Genomic DNA, 19,013 nt, shown 5'->3' on the forward strand with positions numbered 1-19,013 from the left:
GGTCCAGTTGATTGGATGGTTAACCTGTCTATCTTCCGTGTATTATCTCCTTCCTCCATTTACAGGGTGGGCATTCATAGGGGCACGTGTTGGGTAATATGTTGTGTTGTAGTATGTTTGTGTTTGTAGGCATCTGTACAACGGCTTTGATCTGAGGGGTCGGTGAGGGAATCTGGCGGGTCTTTTCGGCTTTCTACGAATCCCTGGCTAGTAAACTTGAGGGCAGCAGTGCATACCGCCTAATTCCCTTGTAGTTTAATAAGGTGTCATGTCTAGATGAGGTAGATGATCGCTAGCTTTTGTATGCGTCATAAGGTATTTGAGGTTTGATGCATCCTCCTTGATAGAGGAGACAGAGTTACTGGGAAGCATGGTGGCAGGCATCAAGGGTTTCTTATGAGTTATTAATGGCAGATGTCCCTGAGTTTTGTGCTCAAATATGCATCAAAACGGTGAACTGAATGAAGGTGGCTACGCCGGCTAGTTGTGACTTCATCATGGAAATTTTAGATGCGACTGCATCTCATTCACTCGCCTTGTCCCTCCATACGGCGTTGTTGTTGTCCGTCCACACCCCTCCCCCATTCCCCTCGCCACGCGGGCTGCGCTCTCCGCCGCTCACCCCTTCTCCTCTCCGATAGCGAACACTATCTCGCGAGGGGCATTGAATTGGATTCCATTGGGTTGGCTTGGCTTGGATTGGATTTGGATTGGATTGGATTAAAGTGGATTGTGTTGGATTTTGTTGCGTCATAGCCGCGCCACGTTGCGTCAAAGCCGCGGTCGTTCCAGCACCGGCGTTCTGATTTCCATCGATGCGTTGAATGGAGCCTAACAATTCTGCTATCACCCGTGCAACCGTAACAAGCACCGATCACTGTGATAACAGGAATGCTAACACCACTGAAGACAAGGCTGCGAAGCGGCGTGAACATGATGCTGAACGCAAACGATTTCAGCGAGCAGCCGATTCCGAACTTCGTAAACGTGATACCGAACGCAAACGATTGAAGCCAGCAGCCGATGCTGAACTTCGTAACTTCGTCAACGTTACGCCGCTTGTTAAATAAAGAATACATCATACGCGTACCTCACACGTTTCACGCATTTAGATAATCAACCCAACGGAAACACCAAGTGAACCCCCAAGATGCGTCTCATCTCCACAAGGTTCCCCTCGCGGGAAGGTGGGGTACTTTTTGGTCAAATGTCAAGCATGACTCATGGAAAGGAGTAACGAGCTTCATGAAGGAAGCTTCATTTCCCTCTGAGAGTGATTACAAAGTAAACAAAACTCTCATGTGACACTGGTTTAACACCACATGTAAAAAGCAATTACAGCTGCTGCACACTTCACACTAATCCTTCAGTAATCTATAGTGCATCTGTCTCCCATCTTTATCACATAGGCCTCAAAGATTTCTCATTCCTGTTTTGTGCCATACAACTTCAGCACTCTCGTCGTATCAAATTCTGGCATGCAGCCACCCGGCGTGCATTGAGTCTTGGAGTGGAGCACCAAATCAGTTTGTGTTCCATTCGTCAGCAATGCGGCATGCCCCAATAACGCCTGTTAGGGCAGTGCCTCGTCTGCCTTATGTACCATCAAGATACATTGAAATACGAACAACAAAGCATGTGACTTTCAGTACATGTGACTTTCATCTAGGTGACGGGCTGTGTAGCCACAGTAGGAACAAGTTACAAGAATTAGTGTCCAACGTTTCTGTGTAAATAGCATTTGAGAATGTTAACTGCATTTGGTGCGGGGTCCCGCTACGGTTACCAAACTCTGTCGCTGTGTACGATCAAGCAGAACACGACGAAGGCTGATAGCAGAAGCACAAACGGGCACCAAATATGGTGGTTGGCGAAATCAATATTTTCGCAGACCGAACGGTGCCCTCTCAACACCCACGTGCAAGTTAGTCTGACTGGGAGTATACAATACCTTAGAGAAACTGCACGAAGCTTATCATCACTCCCAAACCTCTCGCCTCAACCACCTACCAGACGAGACACCCTTGAACTCCTCATATACCGAGTACCGACCCAAGAACAGCTACAACGTGTACCCCTCCACATCCGTCAACACATTTGTACAGCTCCCATGCCGCGATATAAGCATCAATACGCTCGTCAGGAAAATAGTACCCTGTAGACCAGCAAAACTAACGTGTATAATTACAAACTTTTCATTTTTGCGTGCCAAGAGCTCTCTGCAATGAGTTAACAAGAATATGCAGCAGGACCATGACCTCCTGAATATTATGTTCCGGAGCTTATGACAGCACGCAGCGATTACAAGACACGGGGTTCGACGAACCGAAGCGACGCGCAGGAATCACCTTTGTAGGTCGCAATAGTCTTGTCTTGTTATTTCTAAGTCAACGACCGTGTGGTGTGCAACAAGAGTCTCGTGCGAACGATCGCTCGCGGCTGGCCACGATAGCAGCGCCGTTTGAAGTAAGACATACGCGCACTCGCACGTCGGAGACGAAACGCCAAGCGGCCTCAACACGGTGCTATAATAAAACGCAGAGCAGAAGTTTGTCGCGAGCGCACTCATCACTCCCGCCAATCGAGGTGGCAGAACTGATGCAGAACGCCCGTGTTCGCCGTCTTAACGCACTACACGCAAATTAGGCGGCCGCACTCACTCGGCGTCCCAATCGCACGCTGCACACCACCGTGAGTGCGCTCGAGAAGTTCTTCGAGAGCGCCCTTATCACAATCGCAAGCCGAACACCTATGCACCACTGCAACGGCAGACAAAAATCACGGAGAGGAGAGCGCAGTGAGGTACCCTTACAACAAGCTGCCATTTTTCTTAAACTAAGACATCACATCCTGCAAAAAGAAAAAGTCGCTTTCTTTGTTTTTTGATGTTTAGTTGGCGCATGCGCAGTAAGGCTCCTCCACCGTTCCTGAACGTCAGGTGCGCCATCCACACTAGGAGCGGTTCGTCCCGCCGCCGCCAGGGGCCGACTATGTTCGATCTCGGGGCCCCGAGATAGAACACAGTCGGCCCCTGGCGGCGGCGGGATGAACCGCTCCCAGTGTGGATGCCGCTCTCGCGTCTTCTGCTCGTTCACGTTGCGCACGGCGCAAGACTCGTGCGGCACACGACAAAACAACCAATAATCAGCGCCGTTGCGGGTTAATATGCTGCTTCAATCCCACGAAACAAAGCCGTGGTGAAACGTGTTATACGTGTGAAATGAGTCACAAACATTGCTCCGCACATTGCACTTGTCTTATTGATGAGTGCAGTCGTCTGCCGTTTCGCGAACGTCAAAGAATGCTTTTTGGAGGTGGCGTGGTGGTTATTTAAAGGATAAAAGTTGAATACACGAAACGGGTAAAAAGCGACGACCTGTGCATACCCGTGCATTTACCACATCAGTGTAAAATTGCACCGTGTCCTTATAGAAAGGAAAAACAAACAAAAACAGACACTAAACACGACCCGTTCGCTATCGCCCATAAATTACCGGGGACGTATTTTACACCCGCAAGCGCCTGTGTGATCGAATTCTTCCCGTACCTTTTAGAAAATAAGTACCATTTCTGGACAGTCGTTGCTTATAATGTGTTGCTAATTTTACGTATTACTTAAAATACATTTGTGTGGATGCGCAAAAGTATTTCGTTGGGATTTCTCGGTAATATTAGGCAGTTGTGAGTTTGCGCCTGTCCTGTGGCATTTCGTTTGTCATTTTCATACATCCCATTTTCAAATCCCGACATGAATCACCTTGTCCAGAAATGTGTGTCACTCAGACTAACCAAATGCCTTATATAGTCACGTCTTAACCTCGAGGAGAAATCGCGTAACATAAGGCACGTTATTGCCCACATGTGTGATAGGTGTGTGCCGTGACTCGCTTGATTTTTTTATTTTTCCCACAATGCTCGCTTTCAGTACAATTTTGAAATAGGCGAGCCACAATTGATGGACAATCTCGGGCCAAAAGGGGGGTTAATCAGTTTTGAAAATAGTGTAGTCTACTCGTTGAAGTGCTGCTTTTTCACCGCTACGGAACACGACGCCTAGCGTACTTTCAATCGCAAGTAATACTGATAACTAGAGGCCGGAACTTTAGGCACGAAAAATCCAGACTTTAGGCACCTATAATAGGCACTGAAAATAGCCATTTAGGCATATATGGGCACGAAATACTCTCGTTTACGCATATATAGGCGCAGTTCGTATTTACTTCAGAAAAATATTTAAGCACATTTTTTTGTTTACTTCCAGTGATACCGCGGACGAATCGTGTGCTGGGGTAAAGCAATTTTATTTTATTCGGAAGAACAGGCCGCACAAGAGTTGCCAGTTTAAAATTTATGTGAAATTCAGTGGGACTCACCACCAAACGAAAGAACTGAAGGCCATGAAAAACGGCACCAATGTTGATGATTTGCTGCTCGAAGTTGTACTCCCTTTCAGTCGATTATTGTGTGCGAAAAAAACAACGCTCAACGTCCACAGAAGTTGGGGGAGCGCTCTTGTACTTCTGGACGCTCAGTGAACTCATTAAATCTGGAATATGACAACGTTGCTGATAAGAACAGTCGGCAGATATTTTACTGCACGTATTCCAGAAATTTTATGCCAGATAGATTTAATCAAACGGCCCTTCGGAGATGGTGGCAGATCTGTCCTCGACCTCCCAAATGAGCTCAGCAGACAGAGTGGCGCCAAAGATCTCAGCTTCTGAAGTGCCTTCTGCTAAGAATGCTAAATAAGCCCACGATGTGCCCTGTCACGTTGAAGTGTAGCGTGGTGCAAATACTTTAGACGGCGACGCTTTTGGAGATTCCAAAGCTGTTGATAGAACCGGAGTGTTTTGTGTTAGTTTTGAGCACTCAGCCGAGTTCCTGAAAGTGGAACAACGGGTGGTGGTAGAAGAGGCAAAATCGGTAACTGCCGCTTGAAGACGTAACTGCGCTTTGAAAAAAGATCTTGACTGCAACTGATTATTCATTGACGAAGCAGAACGACCTTCCCAGCTCATCCCAACACCGATGAATCCCATGGATACTACAGTGAAGGACAATAATTCTCTAAAAAATTATTGAGTCATTCTGTCCTGCAGATGCAGATCCTTAGCGAAGCTTCGGGAATAACGCCATTCAGTGACTGTGCACTATATGCCGATTATCTACAGTATACAGCACGCAAGATTCTTTGGAACTAATTCCTTTAACGGTTGGTTTCCAAATGCGCTTAAGGATTACCCGGCACGCGCGATGACGCGTGTCACTACTACATTACTTGTGAAGTGCTGAGATCCCCATTCCTAAGCTCCGTTCTCGTTTATTCTTCTTGCTACACGCACTGCACCTTGCCAGCTGGTGGTGTAGCTGTTGTCGGCGGCTGACAGTGCACGTGTTCGTGGCGTCACCTTAAAACTTTAGTGTCTGAGATTTGCACGTGGATTCCCCCAGGAGGCGTCTTTCACCTTGACCGGTGTGTACGCGGCTGTGTCGCGTTCGTTTTTTTGGCTGCTGTTTTTTTTTTTGTTTTCATTGCGTTAGAAATAGATAGGGCAACCGGCAGAAGTTTTCGCTGTTGGTCTGAGGGCAGTTTGTAAGAAGCATACAGAACAAAAGATTTCGTGCGGAAAAGGGTGAAGTCTTTGCGCTTGGCTGCGGTGTAGCTGCACACGGGATTTTATAGCGGCTCGGCTGAGGTGGCAAGTTTGAGGTCGTCGCGGTTTGGGCACGTTTTGCGCTTCTCGGCGTGTTTGCACGACGAACGGATTTTTCGTGCAAACGGCGTCAAACGAACACCCCGTTGCGGGCTTCTGAAGTGAGAACAGCCCCTGCAGGACACCGACTCAAGCTATCCAGAAAAGGCATGTATAACTAAAAAAGGCATTTATTGGCGTTAAATTGTCCATATAATCAAAATAGGCCCTAAAATGTCGATATAGTCAGGATAGACACTATAGGCACAATAAACCCCTTCACTTATTTCGTGCTTATATGTTAAATGGGCTTGATATGGACTGAAGGAAAAAATAGGCATTTTGCGTAAAGTTTCGGTCTCTACTGATAACCAACGTTTGGCTTTTCGCGTTACGTGCGTTCTCTTTTCGTGGCGCTTAGAACGTTGGCAGAACCCCTCCCCCTCAAAAAAAAACGAAATGCACAAAAAAACTTTTATCCGTACCTTTTTACCAAAACGCAAGAATTAAATTCCAAGACAAAACGAGGTTCAGTTTTCAACAAAAAAATTAACCATCTTCCCGTAGGGGAACCCTGAGTAGTATGCGAAGCAGCCATTGGGTCGACTGAAGTTCCCATTAGTTTTCAGTTCGTCGTTTCCGTTAACGTTCAGCTTCGCGTGCCTTCGTTGTATCAGTAGCTTCTTGGCGTAGTTTGAATGAGTGAAGGACATAAGCCGCGTTACTAGCACATGCTCTCGTACCGGTTTGTACCGCAGTGGGAAAAGCGCCACGTACCTCCCGTTGCGGCCAGAGAGTCGTGGGATCGAAACTGGGCGCCGCCTAACTATTTCTTTTTGTAGTGGACTGCGTTGACTTCAGCCCAAACGCTGACGGGGCTGAAGAGACGCGCATGAGCAGCAGAGTGCGGACGGCGGGCAACGACAACGAGGGAGGGAGGGAGGGACACAGCCCCGAGCATGAGATGCTTCGCATCTAAAAGTAGTTACCGGAACCCGTTCCGCTGTTTCGTAAGGAGAAATAAATAAGAAGGGAACGTTTTTTACATCTGCAAAAGGCCAAGTTTGCCATATTTATGGCTCGTAAGCGACATTAAGCAAGAATGCAAACACGTCTCGCTATTCTAGGCATCTGTTAGATTTTAAAAAGGAACGCAAATGGTCAAAAGTGCACCCGTAACAGAAGATCTCTGCTCACTGTGAGGACCCAGAAGCTTGACTTACACATTGTAAACCTGCTTATCAGTTTGCAGGCCTAGCTAAACATTAGGTGAGATGATATCCCTGTTGTGTGCGTGCGTGCTACATGCATGTGTTTTCATCTGTTCTCATTTGTATTCCAGCAGCTGGTAAGGGGGGCCCTTTTTTTCGATTCCACTTTGCAGGTATTCGTGCAAGGCGAAGTGAACAGCATGCAGTGCATTGTATACGGATCTTGATTTATTTACTCACGAAAGCTTTGTGGTCATGTTTCACCAACAACTACCCGATGTGAATGCTCAGTGGAACGCGTAGTGCAACTGAACTCGCGGTTGAGTTCTATGTTTCCAATCGCAGTGGTTATTTTTCTGATGAAGATTTAACACTTAAACACCCATATGCGTGGATTTCGCAGCCCGTTGAAGGGAATCAAAAGTGTTTTTTAGGCACCCGCTCAGTGAGCTAATCGCTGCTGACTGTCTGATCATTCAATCGCATGTAGCCCATGCTGCAACGGTGACAATAACAACTTGTTTTCCAACTGAAGAGTAGCCAGAAAACCGGTTATCAACGAACAAAACTTACGGGGGATACTTAGAACTTTCTAAGAGTGTGAAAGTGCAAGCCCAATTGCACCTTTCGTTGACATGCTGTTGAACCCTATGTCTAACTTTGCGGCCACGTCTGTCACCCCTTCCCCAGCCCCGTGGACAGCAGCCTCCGAGTTTCGTTGCCCACCTGGGCAAGGCGACCTCGTCATTCACAACCCTTCTTGACTACCTGCTCACCATTCATGAGGAGATCGTTTGATATCAATTTAATATAGCGCGACCACGACGTAGGTTGAGAAATAAATGTTTACTCTCTCTCGTTATGCTATCTAGCATTTGCCGGGATCATCCTGTTCACTCCCGTTGGTACCTTCACCTCTCATGGCGACTCGCATTGCACTGCGGCAGCGGCCTACCCGCCTATGGCGTTGCTGCTTCCCTTTCGCGGCCCGCGCTGCGTCGCCCTTACTAGGAGCCCTCCTCCCACCCTCCAACCGCACTGCTGTTTCCCTTTTCTGGCGCGCCATTTCCGGCTCCTGTAACTGCAACATTTCTGGGACCACCTATTTTCCGTACCTTACAACGCGCGTGCTCGAACATAGAGATCTAAGCCTTTTGTCAAAAAAAAAATATTTTGCTCCAGGCGTTACTGAAACGCAAGCACCACAAGACCCCCGGGCGGTTTAAATATAATTCGTAGCACTCTACTACAGCCCGCCTTACAGCCTAGATATAACTTTGGCGCGTCAAACAGCCAAAATTTTCAACCTCAATGGGATTTCGAACTGCTTAGAAAGCCTGGTAAACTTGAACTTTTATTATTCAGATGTGTTACGTCCCTTAGCTGTCAACTGACATAGCGATTACTTATTGGACGGTCAAGGTTGGTTTAGGGAAGAATCCTAAGGGCACTTAATGCGTTTCATCACCGAACACACTTGGGAAAAATTACTAGATGTTATTGTGTTGACAGGGAAGCACGCAAGTGGCGAAGGTGGAGGATTGAGTTTAAATATTTCCCTGTCAGAATAAACCTAAATTTAGGTTATCTTGCTATCGTAACCTCTAAAACCGGCGGTTCGCAACTGAAGAAGTTTGCTGTGACATACAGTAGCCATTTACGGGTGATCGGGTTTTCTCGCGCTTCCCCACGAAAAATGTCAGGTTATTTGGAGGTGGTGCGGAAACGTTTCGAGATTAGCGTCGACAAAGCATTTAGCCGGCGTTCAGTAGCCCACGGTGAACCAATTCGAGTCAATCAGTTTTTGGTGATTCGTTTTTAGATTTTCTTCTTGTTCTTAGTTGATGTTTCTTGTTTCGTTTTCGTATATATATGTTAGCGTTATTTATTGTGTCTGTAAATTTCATATTTTTTTGGTCATCCTGCAGACCACCGCCCCTTTATTTGAAATCTAGTATTCAGATTTGAAAGATGAAAAAAAATAATTTTGAGCAAGACATCTCATGGTAATGCAGAGAAAACGGTAAGAGCTGTTCACATGCTTCCTGGGTCGTTCTCCTCCGTGTGGTTGTGCGTAATTTATGAGTTTCGTTTATTTCCTATCAAGCAGACGACAGCAGGTTTTCGGGAAGGTCAATTGCTTTCTAACATTGTGGGCTTCTGGCATGTAGTACGATGCATGGGTGTGCGAAGGCGCCTATAGTCCACTGCAGTGAAGAACGTCAATAAAGAAACCGCTCCTTTGCTTGCCCAAAACAGCCACATGGCCTATTTTTGCAGATAAGGGATGGTGGCGGTGATGGTGATGATAGTAATATAATATTACCAATAATAGTAATAATAACAATATAATAATGTTAATAATATTGTATAATATTAATGATAATAATAATCTTTATTATACACCAAAGAAAAGCTACAGCGAAACGGGCCCATCTAAGCCAATAGCGGCTTGTGTGATGTGGCCATTCATCGTAAGGAAGACATCTGGTTTCTTTGCAAATGTACAATATTCAACATTGAAACAGAAAAGTAATTAGTAAAACTGAATATATTTACAGGGAGTCGGAGTAAAGTAGCAGCACACTCCATACGGAGTAGTAAAACATACGAATACAAAAAAAATACGAGAGGTACTTATTTACATTTGACTCTTGAAGTAGAAATAATAAACACTTCAACCTTGCAAGGAGAAAAGTGCCGAGAACATAGAACTTACATTCACAGTGAATCGAAGCAGAGCAATCGTATTCTCTAAACAGTAGTGAAAGCAGACCACAATGCAAGAAAACGAGACTATATACGTACATTTTACTCTTGGGGCAGAAGCAATAAGAATTTCAAATCAGATAGCGATTTCACAGAAAAAATTTCATCGTGCAAGTTGTTAAAAATCTTTGGGATGTACACACATCGTCTCGCTGCTCCATATCTAGTTGAGAAGCGCCGAACAACAAAGCGTGTTTTTTTTTTGCGCAGCTGACGCGTGGCGATATGAGGGACCTTAAATTCATCCGTCCAGTAGTAGTAGTAGTAATAATAATGATAATAGTCACAATCATTACCACCACGAGGGGCGTATATGTTTGCCATGGGCGCCGTGCTATCTTGTTACGCCACTGCCTTAGCGATGTCCTTGGACGTTTGAAGAAAACCGGGCTGACGGTAAAGCCGGCTAAGTACCAGCTCACTCGTGCAGAAGTACGGTATCTAGGTCACGCGGTAGGGCAGACAAGAGGCGGCCGGGCGATGAGGGGGCTGCACGATGAGGAGGTTAACGAATTCTCGCAACCAGATACTAAAACCGCGATCCGCTCCTTTATTGGACTTACGGGGTATTACAAGCGATACATCCCTCGGTACTCGCAAGTGGACGCTCCATTGACGGATGCCTTGCGCAACAAGTCCCTAGAAAAGGTAGCTTGGAGTCCAGAAATAGATGGCGCCCTTCAGGGGCTCAAAGCGGCTCTTGTTAGCTCATCAGTGCTGCGTGCACCGAACTACAATCATCAGGTTATCGTGCTATGCGATGCGCGATAGCAGGGGTTTGGTGGTAATACTCTGCCAGGAAGATGAGAGCGGAAATGGGCACCCTGTGCTGCACGCAAGCAGGAAATTCACGGTTCGCCAGGGGGTCTATAGTGCGTCCGAAAACGAATGTGCCTGTATTTCGTGGGCCACCCAGAAATAAGCCTGCTACCTCTACGGGGCTTCTTTTGTCTTTGTCACTGACCAGTGTCCACTGACCTGGCTAGCGCAAATTTCGGAAAAGAACACGCAACTACTACGTTGAAGGCTCGCGCTCCAGTAGCATAACTTCAGTGTGAAGTAGAAGGAGGGCGCGGCTAACGCCAATGTGGACACCCTAATCCGAGCCTTTGGGCTTTTCTTTCGATGTCATTTGTAAGGTCTTGTTTGAGTGTTGAATTATGTTAGGTTTTTGGAAGTAATGTTTCGAGTACTTCAGTCGACGTCTCTAACCATGATCCGGAACATTAGTGTGGTTGCAATACAAAAAGAAAGCCTACGTGCACAATAGCACATTTGAATATCAGTCAGGTTGCCAGAAAACAATTGCTGGTGCTGGCTGGTGTCAATATGTACGCTTCTGGGGTTTCAGTTGTGTTCTACAAGCTCCCAGAGTGAACTCTCCTGTCAACCAGCTCATACTAGACGACGTCCGTGATCTTCCCGGCGGCGGCGGAGCTGCTATGACCTATCGATGCGTGCACACTCGGCGACGACGCAATGGCGACCCGTTGAGCATCGGTTCTGACCACTGATCTCCACTAGAGTTGCTGGATGGCGCTTTGAGCTCTCCGGCGCGAGGCCGCCGGAAGTTCGAGCGCTCGTCCCGGAAGTCGGGCAAATGGCCGCTGTTTCAGCATAGTGGAAGCTACGTATGGGCTGGTTTCGCGCGCATCCCGCCAAAAATGCCTGCTTGTTGCGCCGTCAACTGAACAAGCAGACCAGAGAAGTCGTCTGGGAAGACGTTCCACTGGGAAGTATTACAATACTCTGTACGACGTGCGTGATACGCAGCGGAACGCAAATGTCATATCAGTGTCGTTTTAAAGCTGCGGCTCTTGTTGCGCAGATTCCCTCGTCCTAAGCCGGATTTATATCGGTGTTGGGTGGAAAGCGTATACCCTAGTTACACGGCGAAAGTAACCGCAGTTAAGTTTTACCGTGGTTACTAAACTTTAACCGTGGTTATCGCAAACTGCGGTTTTGGCTGTTATATCAAAATTGCAAGTTTGGTGACCGCGGTCACTTGATTGTGAGCGTAACAAAAATAAATTACCACACTTTTAACTTCACGATAAAAAACAAAAGAGAAGCAGCGTAGACAAAAAATAACGTTAAAGCAATAGCTTCTGACACAAACGCAACGCACTTGCGCGCGGCGAGGAGAGGGGCTTCCTCAACAGCTCGCAACCGGCTTGGTTTGCTTAGGTCTGTTCGGTGTTGGGAGCTTTCGGATTAGCATCGCGGTAGATATTGGACCGCCGCTATCTTCACAACTCCGAATTACAATCCATAGCACAATTTTTCACCGCGCTAACATGCATTTTCTAGCAATTGGAAGTTCTTTTCCGCGATCAGATTGATTTCGAAGAGCGGCGATAAGCTGTTGCTGCCGTGGTCTGGCCTGGTTCGGGCCGCTAGCAGTGTCGTGCGGGAAGGCGCGCTGGCGTGTTAGCAGGCACGGCCGACGCGCGCGCCGATCGTTTCCGCGTGCTGAAAACGCTTCAGGATTGCCTGCTATATCCATTTCTGGTGGACGACGCGCGGAATTTACAAATTTAGCACGGCTTTTGTCATAGTTGACGGGTATATGATGGATCGGAAAACGAGCCGCTGCTGACGGGCAGTCACGCTGATTGCGAGAGCGATACAAAGAACGCAAGCGCGTCTTGGGGACAGCTTTGGGGCGCCCGCTATTTGAGAACCTTCGTCTCTTCCGAACGCCAGGTGATTTTTTTTCCGCCTCCGCTGATGCGCCGCCTCTTGCGTCCGAACTGACTCGTGCGATTTTGAGCACCGGAAACTGCGGTTAGCGTGACCGAACTGAGGTGGCCAAGCTCAGTTTGCGTTAACCATGGTTAGCGACGTAACCGCAGTTTCGTCTGTCGTGTAACGCAGCCAACTGCGGTTTTGTCTAACCGCGGTTCGCTTAACCGTGGTTAACTGTGCCCGTGTAACTAGGGTATTAAGAAGGGACAAATGGGCTCCATCCCCAGGCAGCAGGCTCTGCAGTGACCACTTTACTGACAACTGTTTTGACAGAACGGGCGCACGAACTCGGCTACACCCTCACGCCGTGCCCACGTTGTTTTCTTTCTAGCATAAATCCCTAGCAAAAATTTCTAGCATAAATCCCGTTCGAGCTGCGTCGTCTCCTCTCAAACCAAGACCCAAGTGACATTTTCGTTCTCCTTCCCAGTTAAATTCTGCTCCATATTGACGTCGCATGTTTCGGTATAGCATAAGTTGCGATCTGAACGCGATCTGTGTAGCCAAAATGCAATAAAGTGAGAACAAAATGCCAAAATGCGCCAATGGGGACGCTTATCAGCGGTTGAGAAGCCTAGCAGACGCCCCACTTCCGGGACGAGCCGTTGAACTTCCGGTGGCCGTGCGCGCGCCCGGCCGCGACAGCGGCGAAGCGCCATCCAGCAACTAAGTGGAGATCAGTGGTTCTGACGAACCACCGCCGGTCGGAGAGCAAACAAAAGCGCTTCCGCGGATCGGCGCGGGGAGTACTGCTACGCACTGGAATTAATAAGTACTGCAATAATAGCACTTTCACTTCACCCATTGAGTAAGTACCAACTTACACGTGACCAAACGAAAACATTGTTGGATGAATTTTTTGCCTCTCTTACAATAAACGTTTATAGACTTGCGTATAATCTTCTTATATTCGAACATTGCCGTAGCGGTTTTCATCCGCTCTGTGTGTAACGAGTCTGCGTTAGTAACCATGATTTGTTGTGTATGATGCAATATATACTAATCCAAAATTTGCTAGCAGGTCCTGCCTAAGGCTTTATACTTGTGGTCCTTTACACGTAGTAAGTATACTGATTCATATTTTATGCATGATTCCTCTTCAAAATCTTAAAACCTCAAACTTGGACAGCAGAGGACCGAAGAAAGCACCTCGGTAGGCGAGACCGACTTACATTCCTGATGTCGAAGCTGCCATGCACTACACCCGTGCGCAGCGGTGAAGGCAGGAGTCCCGTGAAAGGTCAACCGTGATGGCGGGTGCGCAAGGACGGGGCAGACGAACGCGTAAACCAGAATCTCACGTCCCAAGACGCAGAAGCATAGGCCTAAAAACTCGGATCGGCCCCCAGCCTCCAGATCTCAGGAAGTTAGGTTAGGAAGCCACAGAAATGACAGACGATGCCCTCGCGGCGTCTGCCTCTGACCGACGCCGAGATCACTCAACGGTTTTAAAGGGAACAGAGTAAACCCCCCCCCCCCCCCCCCGGAAAGGCTTTCTTATACCCTCACCCACAGCCTCCTCACTTCCTCCGACCAGGGGCAAGAACGATCCCTACTTAATGAAATAGCAACACGCCTCTCCGCCGCGGAGGGAGAAAATTTCCTCCATGCTCTCCTCACGGGCGGCACACGTGACCCGTGACGTCATTGCTTTCGGAGCACAGCTGCCCTTCTTACTTCCTTCCGCCAGTCCGTCGCAAAGCTCGACTTCATTCAAGTTAATTGCCACCGAGAAAACCGGAAACCTGTTCAATGCGTCATTCATAACAATTTGTTTAGTTTGTATGCGTGCCATGTAATACAAATTTGCATACTATTATCATTTTAATATAATGATCTCGGTATGACGGCATATTTACCTTACTTCCCACGAAGAAAACTTTAAAAGAACACTCGCTCGCCTACATCATTTTTAAATGGGCGACGTATAGCAGGTGAAAACATCGCTTTGACGTTACAAAACGAGCTCGTAATGCGAGTTTTGTGTGTGACGAATATTCCGGTGATACGAGAATTCCTCGTACGAAATGCCCTGTGACGAGTTGGCATTCCTGACCAGTTTAACTGTGATGAGTTGGCCTATGACGAGTGGACTTGTGACGAGTGGGCCTAGACACCTTCGGAATACTGCCCGCAACATCCGCTTCCGGTACTGATGAAGTGAACGTCGGATCCCAGCGTTGAAGACGCCTACACAACGAGACAGCGAGACAACAGTGCAATAGTACAAATAGTACAACAGTATAAAGCGAGTGCAATGAACATTTTTTATTATTTCCTGTACAACCTGTTCACTGCGTCATTTACAACAATTTGTTTACTTTTTATGCGTGCCAAGTAATACAAATTTGCATGCTATTATCATTTTAACATAATTAACTCGGTATGGCGGCATATTTACCTAACTTCCCACGTCAAAAACTTTGAAAGAGCACTCGCTCGCCTACATCATTTTTAAATGGGCGAAGCATAGCAGGCGGAAACATGGCTTTAACGTTCCAAAACAAGCTCTTAATGCGAGTTTTCCGTGGGACGAATATTCCGGTGATACGAGAATTCCTCGTACGAAATGCCCTGTGACGAGTTGGCATTCCTGACCAGTTTAACTGTGACTAGTTGGCCTATGACGAGTGGACTTGCTACGAGTGGGCCTGGACCCGGAAAAAAAATTAGCAGTGCATGGCTTAAATCGGCTATGCCAGGATATACGTAGCGTAAGCTAAGGTTCAGCTAGTTATTTTTAGGTTTCCTGGTTGCCTAGGATGAGCTGTTTATCATGCTTACTGTTGCTAAAACGATTTCCAATCCATTGCAATCCAGTCCAGTCCAGTCCACTGCTCCTCGCACATGGCTCTTCCCGCAGCACCGCTCTCCAGGAGCCACGCGAAACGGCTATCAAGCGGCTCCGATGCAGCGTCAGACTTGGCTACTGTGCAACAGAGGCGCACAGCTATTAGGAACGCGCCGTCGCGAGTGCGTCTGCCGCGGCTATGACGTCACTAATCTGGAATGCGCAGACCAGTGAATGTGCAGACTGAATTGTCTACACACCCGTACTCCAATTGGATTGAATTTCAATCCAACACAATCCAATTTAATCCAATCCAGATCCAAATTCAATTCAAGCCAAGCCGAGCCAAGTCACGTCAATCCAATCCGATCCGATCCAAACCAATCCAATGCTCCTCGCGCTTGCGCAGAACGGCCCTTCACGGCCCACGCGAAAGTGCTCAACCTCGGCCTGTGTAGCTTACGCTACATAAAGCCTGAGAAATGACGGACGGTGCACTCGCGGCGACTGCCTCTGCCGATGCCGAGACCACTGATGGTTTTCAAGGGAAAGGTAACCTCCCGGGAAGGCGTTGTTACGCCCTCACCACACGCCTTCTCTCTTCCTCCGACCCGGGCAAGAACGCCACCTATTTAATGAAATAGCAACACGTCCCTCCATACAGGTGGCACACGTAACCCATGTGCGACGTCATGGGTTACAGCTCCCCTTCTCACTTCCTTCCGCCAGTCCGTCGCAATGATCGACTCCATTCAAGTTAATTGCCCCCGAGAAAACCGCAATCCGTTTTTTTCTTTCTCGTTTTTTTTTTTTTTTGTCATTCTCTATCCACCTCCCATCAAGAGAAAGAGAGAAAAATGTTTATTTGCACGGAGCTATGGTCGGACCCTCTAGTCCAGGGCTTCCGTTGGCCGACGAGTAGCTCTCTCAGCCCGGTCCATGAGCCGTTTCTGCCAAGATGGAGGCGGGTTGAGCAGGGTGGCCTCCCATTGTGTCGTAGATCTGTTGTTCGATTCCTCCCCTCAAATCCCACGCCCGGCATTTGATTCAAAGATGGCACCCACAAATTGGAGAATAATTTTCCAGCGCTTCGTACTTTCAGTTCCGGCGAATCAAAGATCGGACGTCCGGTTGCGTCCAGTTTCTTTAAAGCCACGCGTGTAATCACTATTTTTTTTATTTTGTTAGCATTTAGATATCTTCAGCCACAGAAACACCGCCACAACAGACGCACAACCGCCAAGACTTTCCCCGCCACCATGGCGAGGAAAGCCTTTGATGAATGGTGCAACCGAGGTTACGTGACATCAGGACGTGTCGAAGGCAGAGAAAAAAGAAGTAAATTGGGGCCAGATTCTACAGCGTGACCAATCAGCGATGACACAGTCGAGACGGGTGGCCACAGAGCAGCCATATCTGCAAGACAGGCGGACCGGCTTCTATTCATTGCGCGCCATTTAAGTAAAAAAGTCTGTCGCGAGCTTCCGTTTAGAGGAACTACGAGCAACAAGCCCGTCACTTCTACCAGCGTAAGAGCCGGACGGCTTGGCCCGAAGGCGTGCTACTAACTACGAGTTTGCGTGGGTTTTTTGGAGGTTCTGATGACGTAGCTAATTCATCCATCCAGTCACACACCACTGGGCCTATTGACATTCGAAGCGACAATGTCCTTAGCCTTTAGTGATGTGAGTCCAAATTTGAGCTTGAGTGTTACCGCCCTAATGGCAGGGCCTGTGGGTCGCTTGGACCTTAAACGAAGATATGAGCTCTGTGTAAGCAATGGTGGCCTCACATATTACTCCGTTGTCTAGGACATTACCGATCACTCCAGCTGTCAATGGAAACAGAACGGCGGAATGCGTTGTTCAGAACGTGACCCAAAATCATAAAATGCCATTAGTCAGAGAATTCTCCCGGCGCGCCCGGTTTTTGGTCGTCCTGCTACTCTGGGGGGTTGCTCTGATGAATAAAGAAAACGAGTTCAATCAACTATTTGTTTATTTTCATGTATTTCGGCGTGTTTTCCAGGATGCAGGAGGGGGAAGATGGGGGCGATCAAACACACGAACGCTAGCAAGTAACCGCAACATTACCGTGACCAAGCTGCAAGTCATGTACAGTGCGGGGAGGTCGCTGAGGGTGCCGCCTCCGCCAGACCCATTAAACGCAGCACCAAGTGAACTTCGAGAGCGGAAGCTGAAGCGAAAGCGGAAGCTGGTAGTAACGACTCGTCACCCCATGTGGTTACAATCTTTCCCATGGAGAATGAGATAGCAGCAGAGCCCACATTCCTGGCTTCCGCCTTGGCAAGCGGCTGCCCGCACGCGGAAGACCAATAGGGTGACAGGATCGCGCGGGCGTATCACCGGGAAGCAGCCGCCGTCTTAGCCCAATTAGCGCCGACGTAGCTGCGGCAGCGGTGGTGGTAGCAACAGGCGATCGCGACCTACTTCGATAAGCCGGGAACATCCGCTCCCCCGGCCACGGAACTCGCTAAAACGGTCGCGACCGCAAAGGATCACGTACGGTACGACGCGGCTGGACACGCGTTGCGTATGGCGCGATGACCACTCCCGTCGTAGCCAAGCTAACCACTGCAAACAATTCAACGCGACAGCTGATTTCGCACCCCGCTGCCACATATCCCGCAGAACTGCGTTTTCGTCTCAGTATGATGGAGTTAACCTGTACGACGTAAGGTATAATTGTGTGTTTGGAGTAGTGAGGCAGGCGGGTCACGTTTACCATTGCGAAGCTGTAGCAACGAACACGCAAATAATGTCTCTGCTTCGTGGGTCATAAACCCTAAACCACCTAGTTATAGGGCATGAAGCCCGGTGGGAGGGAGGGTGGCGCTCAAGATAAAGGTTCTTTTTTTGTTGTTGCAGCTGTAGGAATCGAGCCTTAAAGTACACATCCAGGCCTCATGTAGTGAATGAGAAAATGGTAACTAGTTGTGCTTAGCCCTGGTGCCAAGCATCTATATTTGTGTGAGTCCTCTCAAGTTACCGTTTTTAAAATTTTATCCCCGGTGGGGGGACGTTCAAGCTGTTATCAGGACATGCATTCAACAAATGCTGAGCGGTTCATCCAGTATGTTCTTGGTATGTGCTGACACACACCGCAGAACAGTGTGTTACTTCGGCTGGCCCTTTTAGCAACAGGACTGTTTCGAAGGAACTTGAGTCGAATATCATTTCACTCAAATGACACCTTTGAGCTGCTAAACGACGTTTTCGAAGGCCTTTGGTTGACATGCCATTTGAGCCAAAGGGGCACCAGCAACAACCTGTGAGGTTGTCAAGGACCTTTGAAACGGGAACGCTCCTACTCTCGGGAGCAGTTTCTGCATGCCCTATTTACAGAAACAGCTATTTACGAGTACAAACCGGCGTTTAAAGTGAACGACCGTCATCATTTTACAGTTGTTTTAGTTTTATATCACTCGGTGTACGATAACAAGGTAACTGTGTACTCCCAACGCCTGCAGTGCGAAAAAAGAAAAAAAGGCTGACTGCAAGTGTATGTTTTCCGTGGCCTTGTAGGTTGTTTTCAATTTGATCGCTAATAATTATTTTTTGCACATTTTAGCGCTAGAACTAATATTTTCTACAGAACAATACAGTGCAGCAGTGGGGACACCAAAACACGGCAGACGAATGCGGACATTTTCAACTGCCTTTAGAATTGGCCTGTAGATCGGCAGAACGCCTTCCATTTCGAAGTCCATTTCACCCAAAGGTCCCTTCAAATGCCCGTGTAGCACAGGTATTATGAAGTTTATTCAACTCGTGCAGT

General features: G+C 47.9%; 1 protein-coding gene across 1 annotated transcript in view; it reads right to left on the reverse strand.

Annotated features, from left to right (window-relative positions):
• The window catches only part of LOC144148277 (uncharacterized), a 288,013-nt gene extending 274,168 nt beyond the window's left edge, over positions 1-13,845 (reverse strand). The window contains exon 1 of the mRNA XM_077679836.1: positions 13,597-13,845. Coding sequence (XP_077535962.1) covers positions 13,597-13,619 — 23 coding nt within the window. The 5' untranslated portion in view covers positions 13,620-13,845. The remainder of the gene's footprint in view (positions 1-13,596) is intronic.
• Between the last annotated feature and the right edge of the window lie 5,168 nt (positions 13,846-19,013).

The sequence above is a fragment of the Haemaphysalis longicornis genome, unplaced genomic scaffold, assembly GCF_048455015.1.
Source record: "Haemaphysalis longicornis isolate Haplotype H1 unplaced genomic scaffold, Haemaphysalis longicornis Haplotype H1 scaffold_8, whole genome shotgun sequence".
Lineage (NCBI taxonomy): Eukaryota > Metazoa > Arthropoda > Arachnida > Ixodida > Ixodidae > Haemaphysalis > Haemaphysalis longicornis.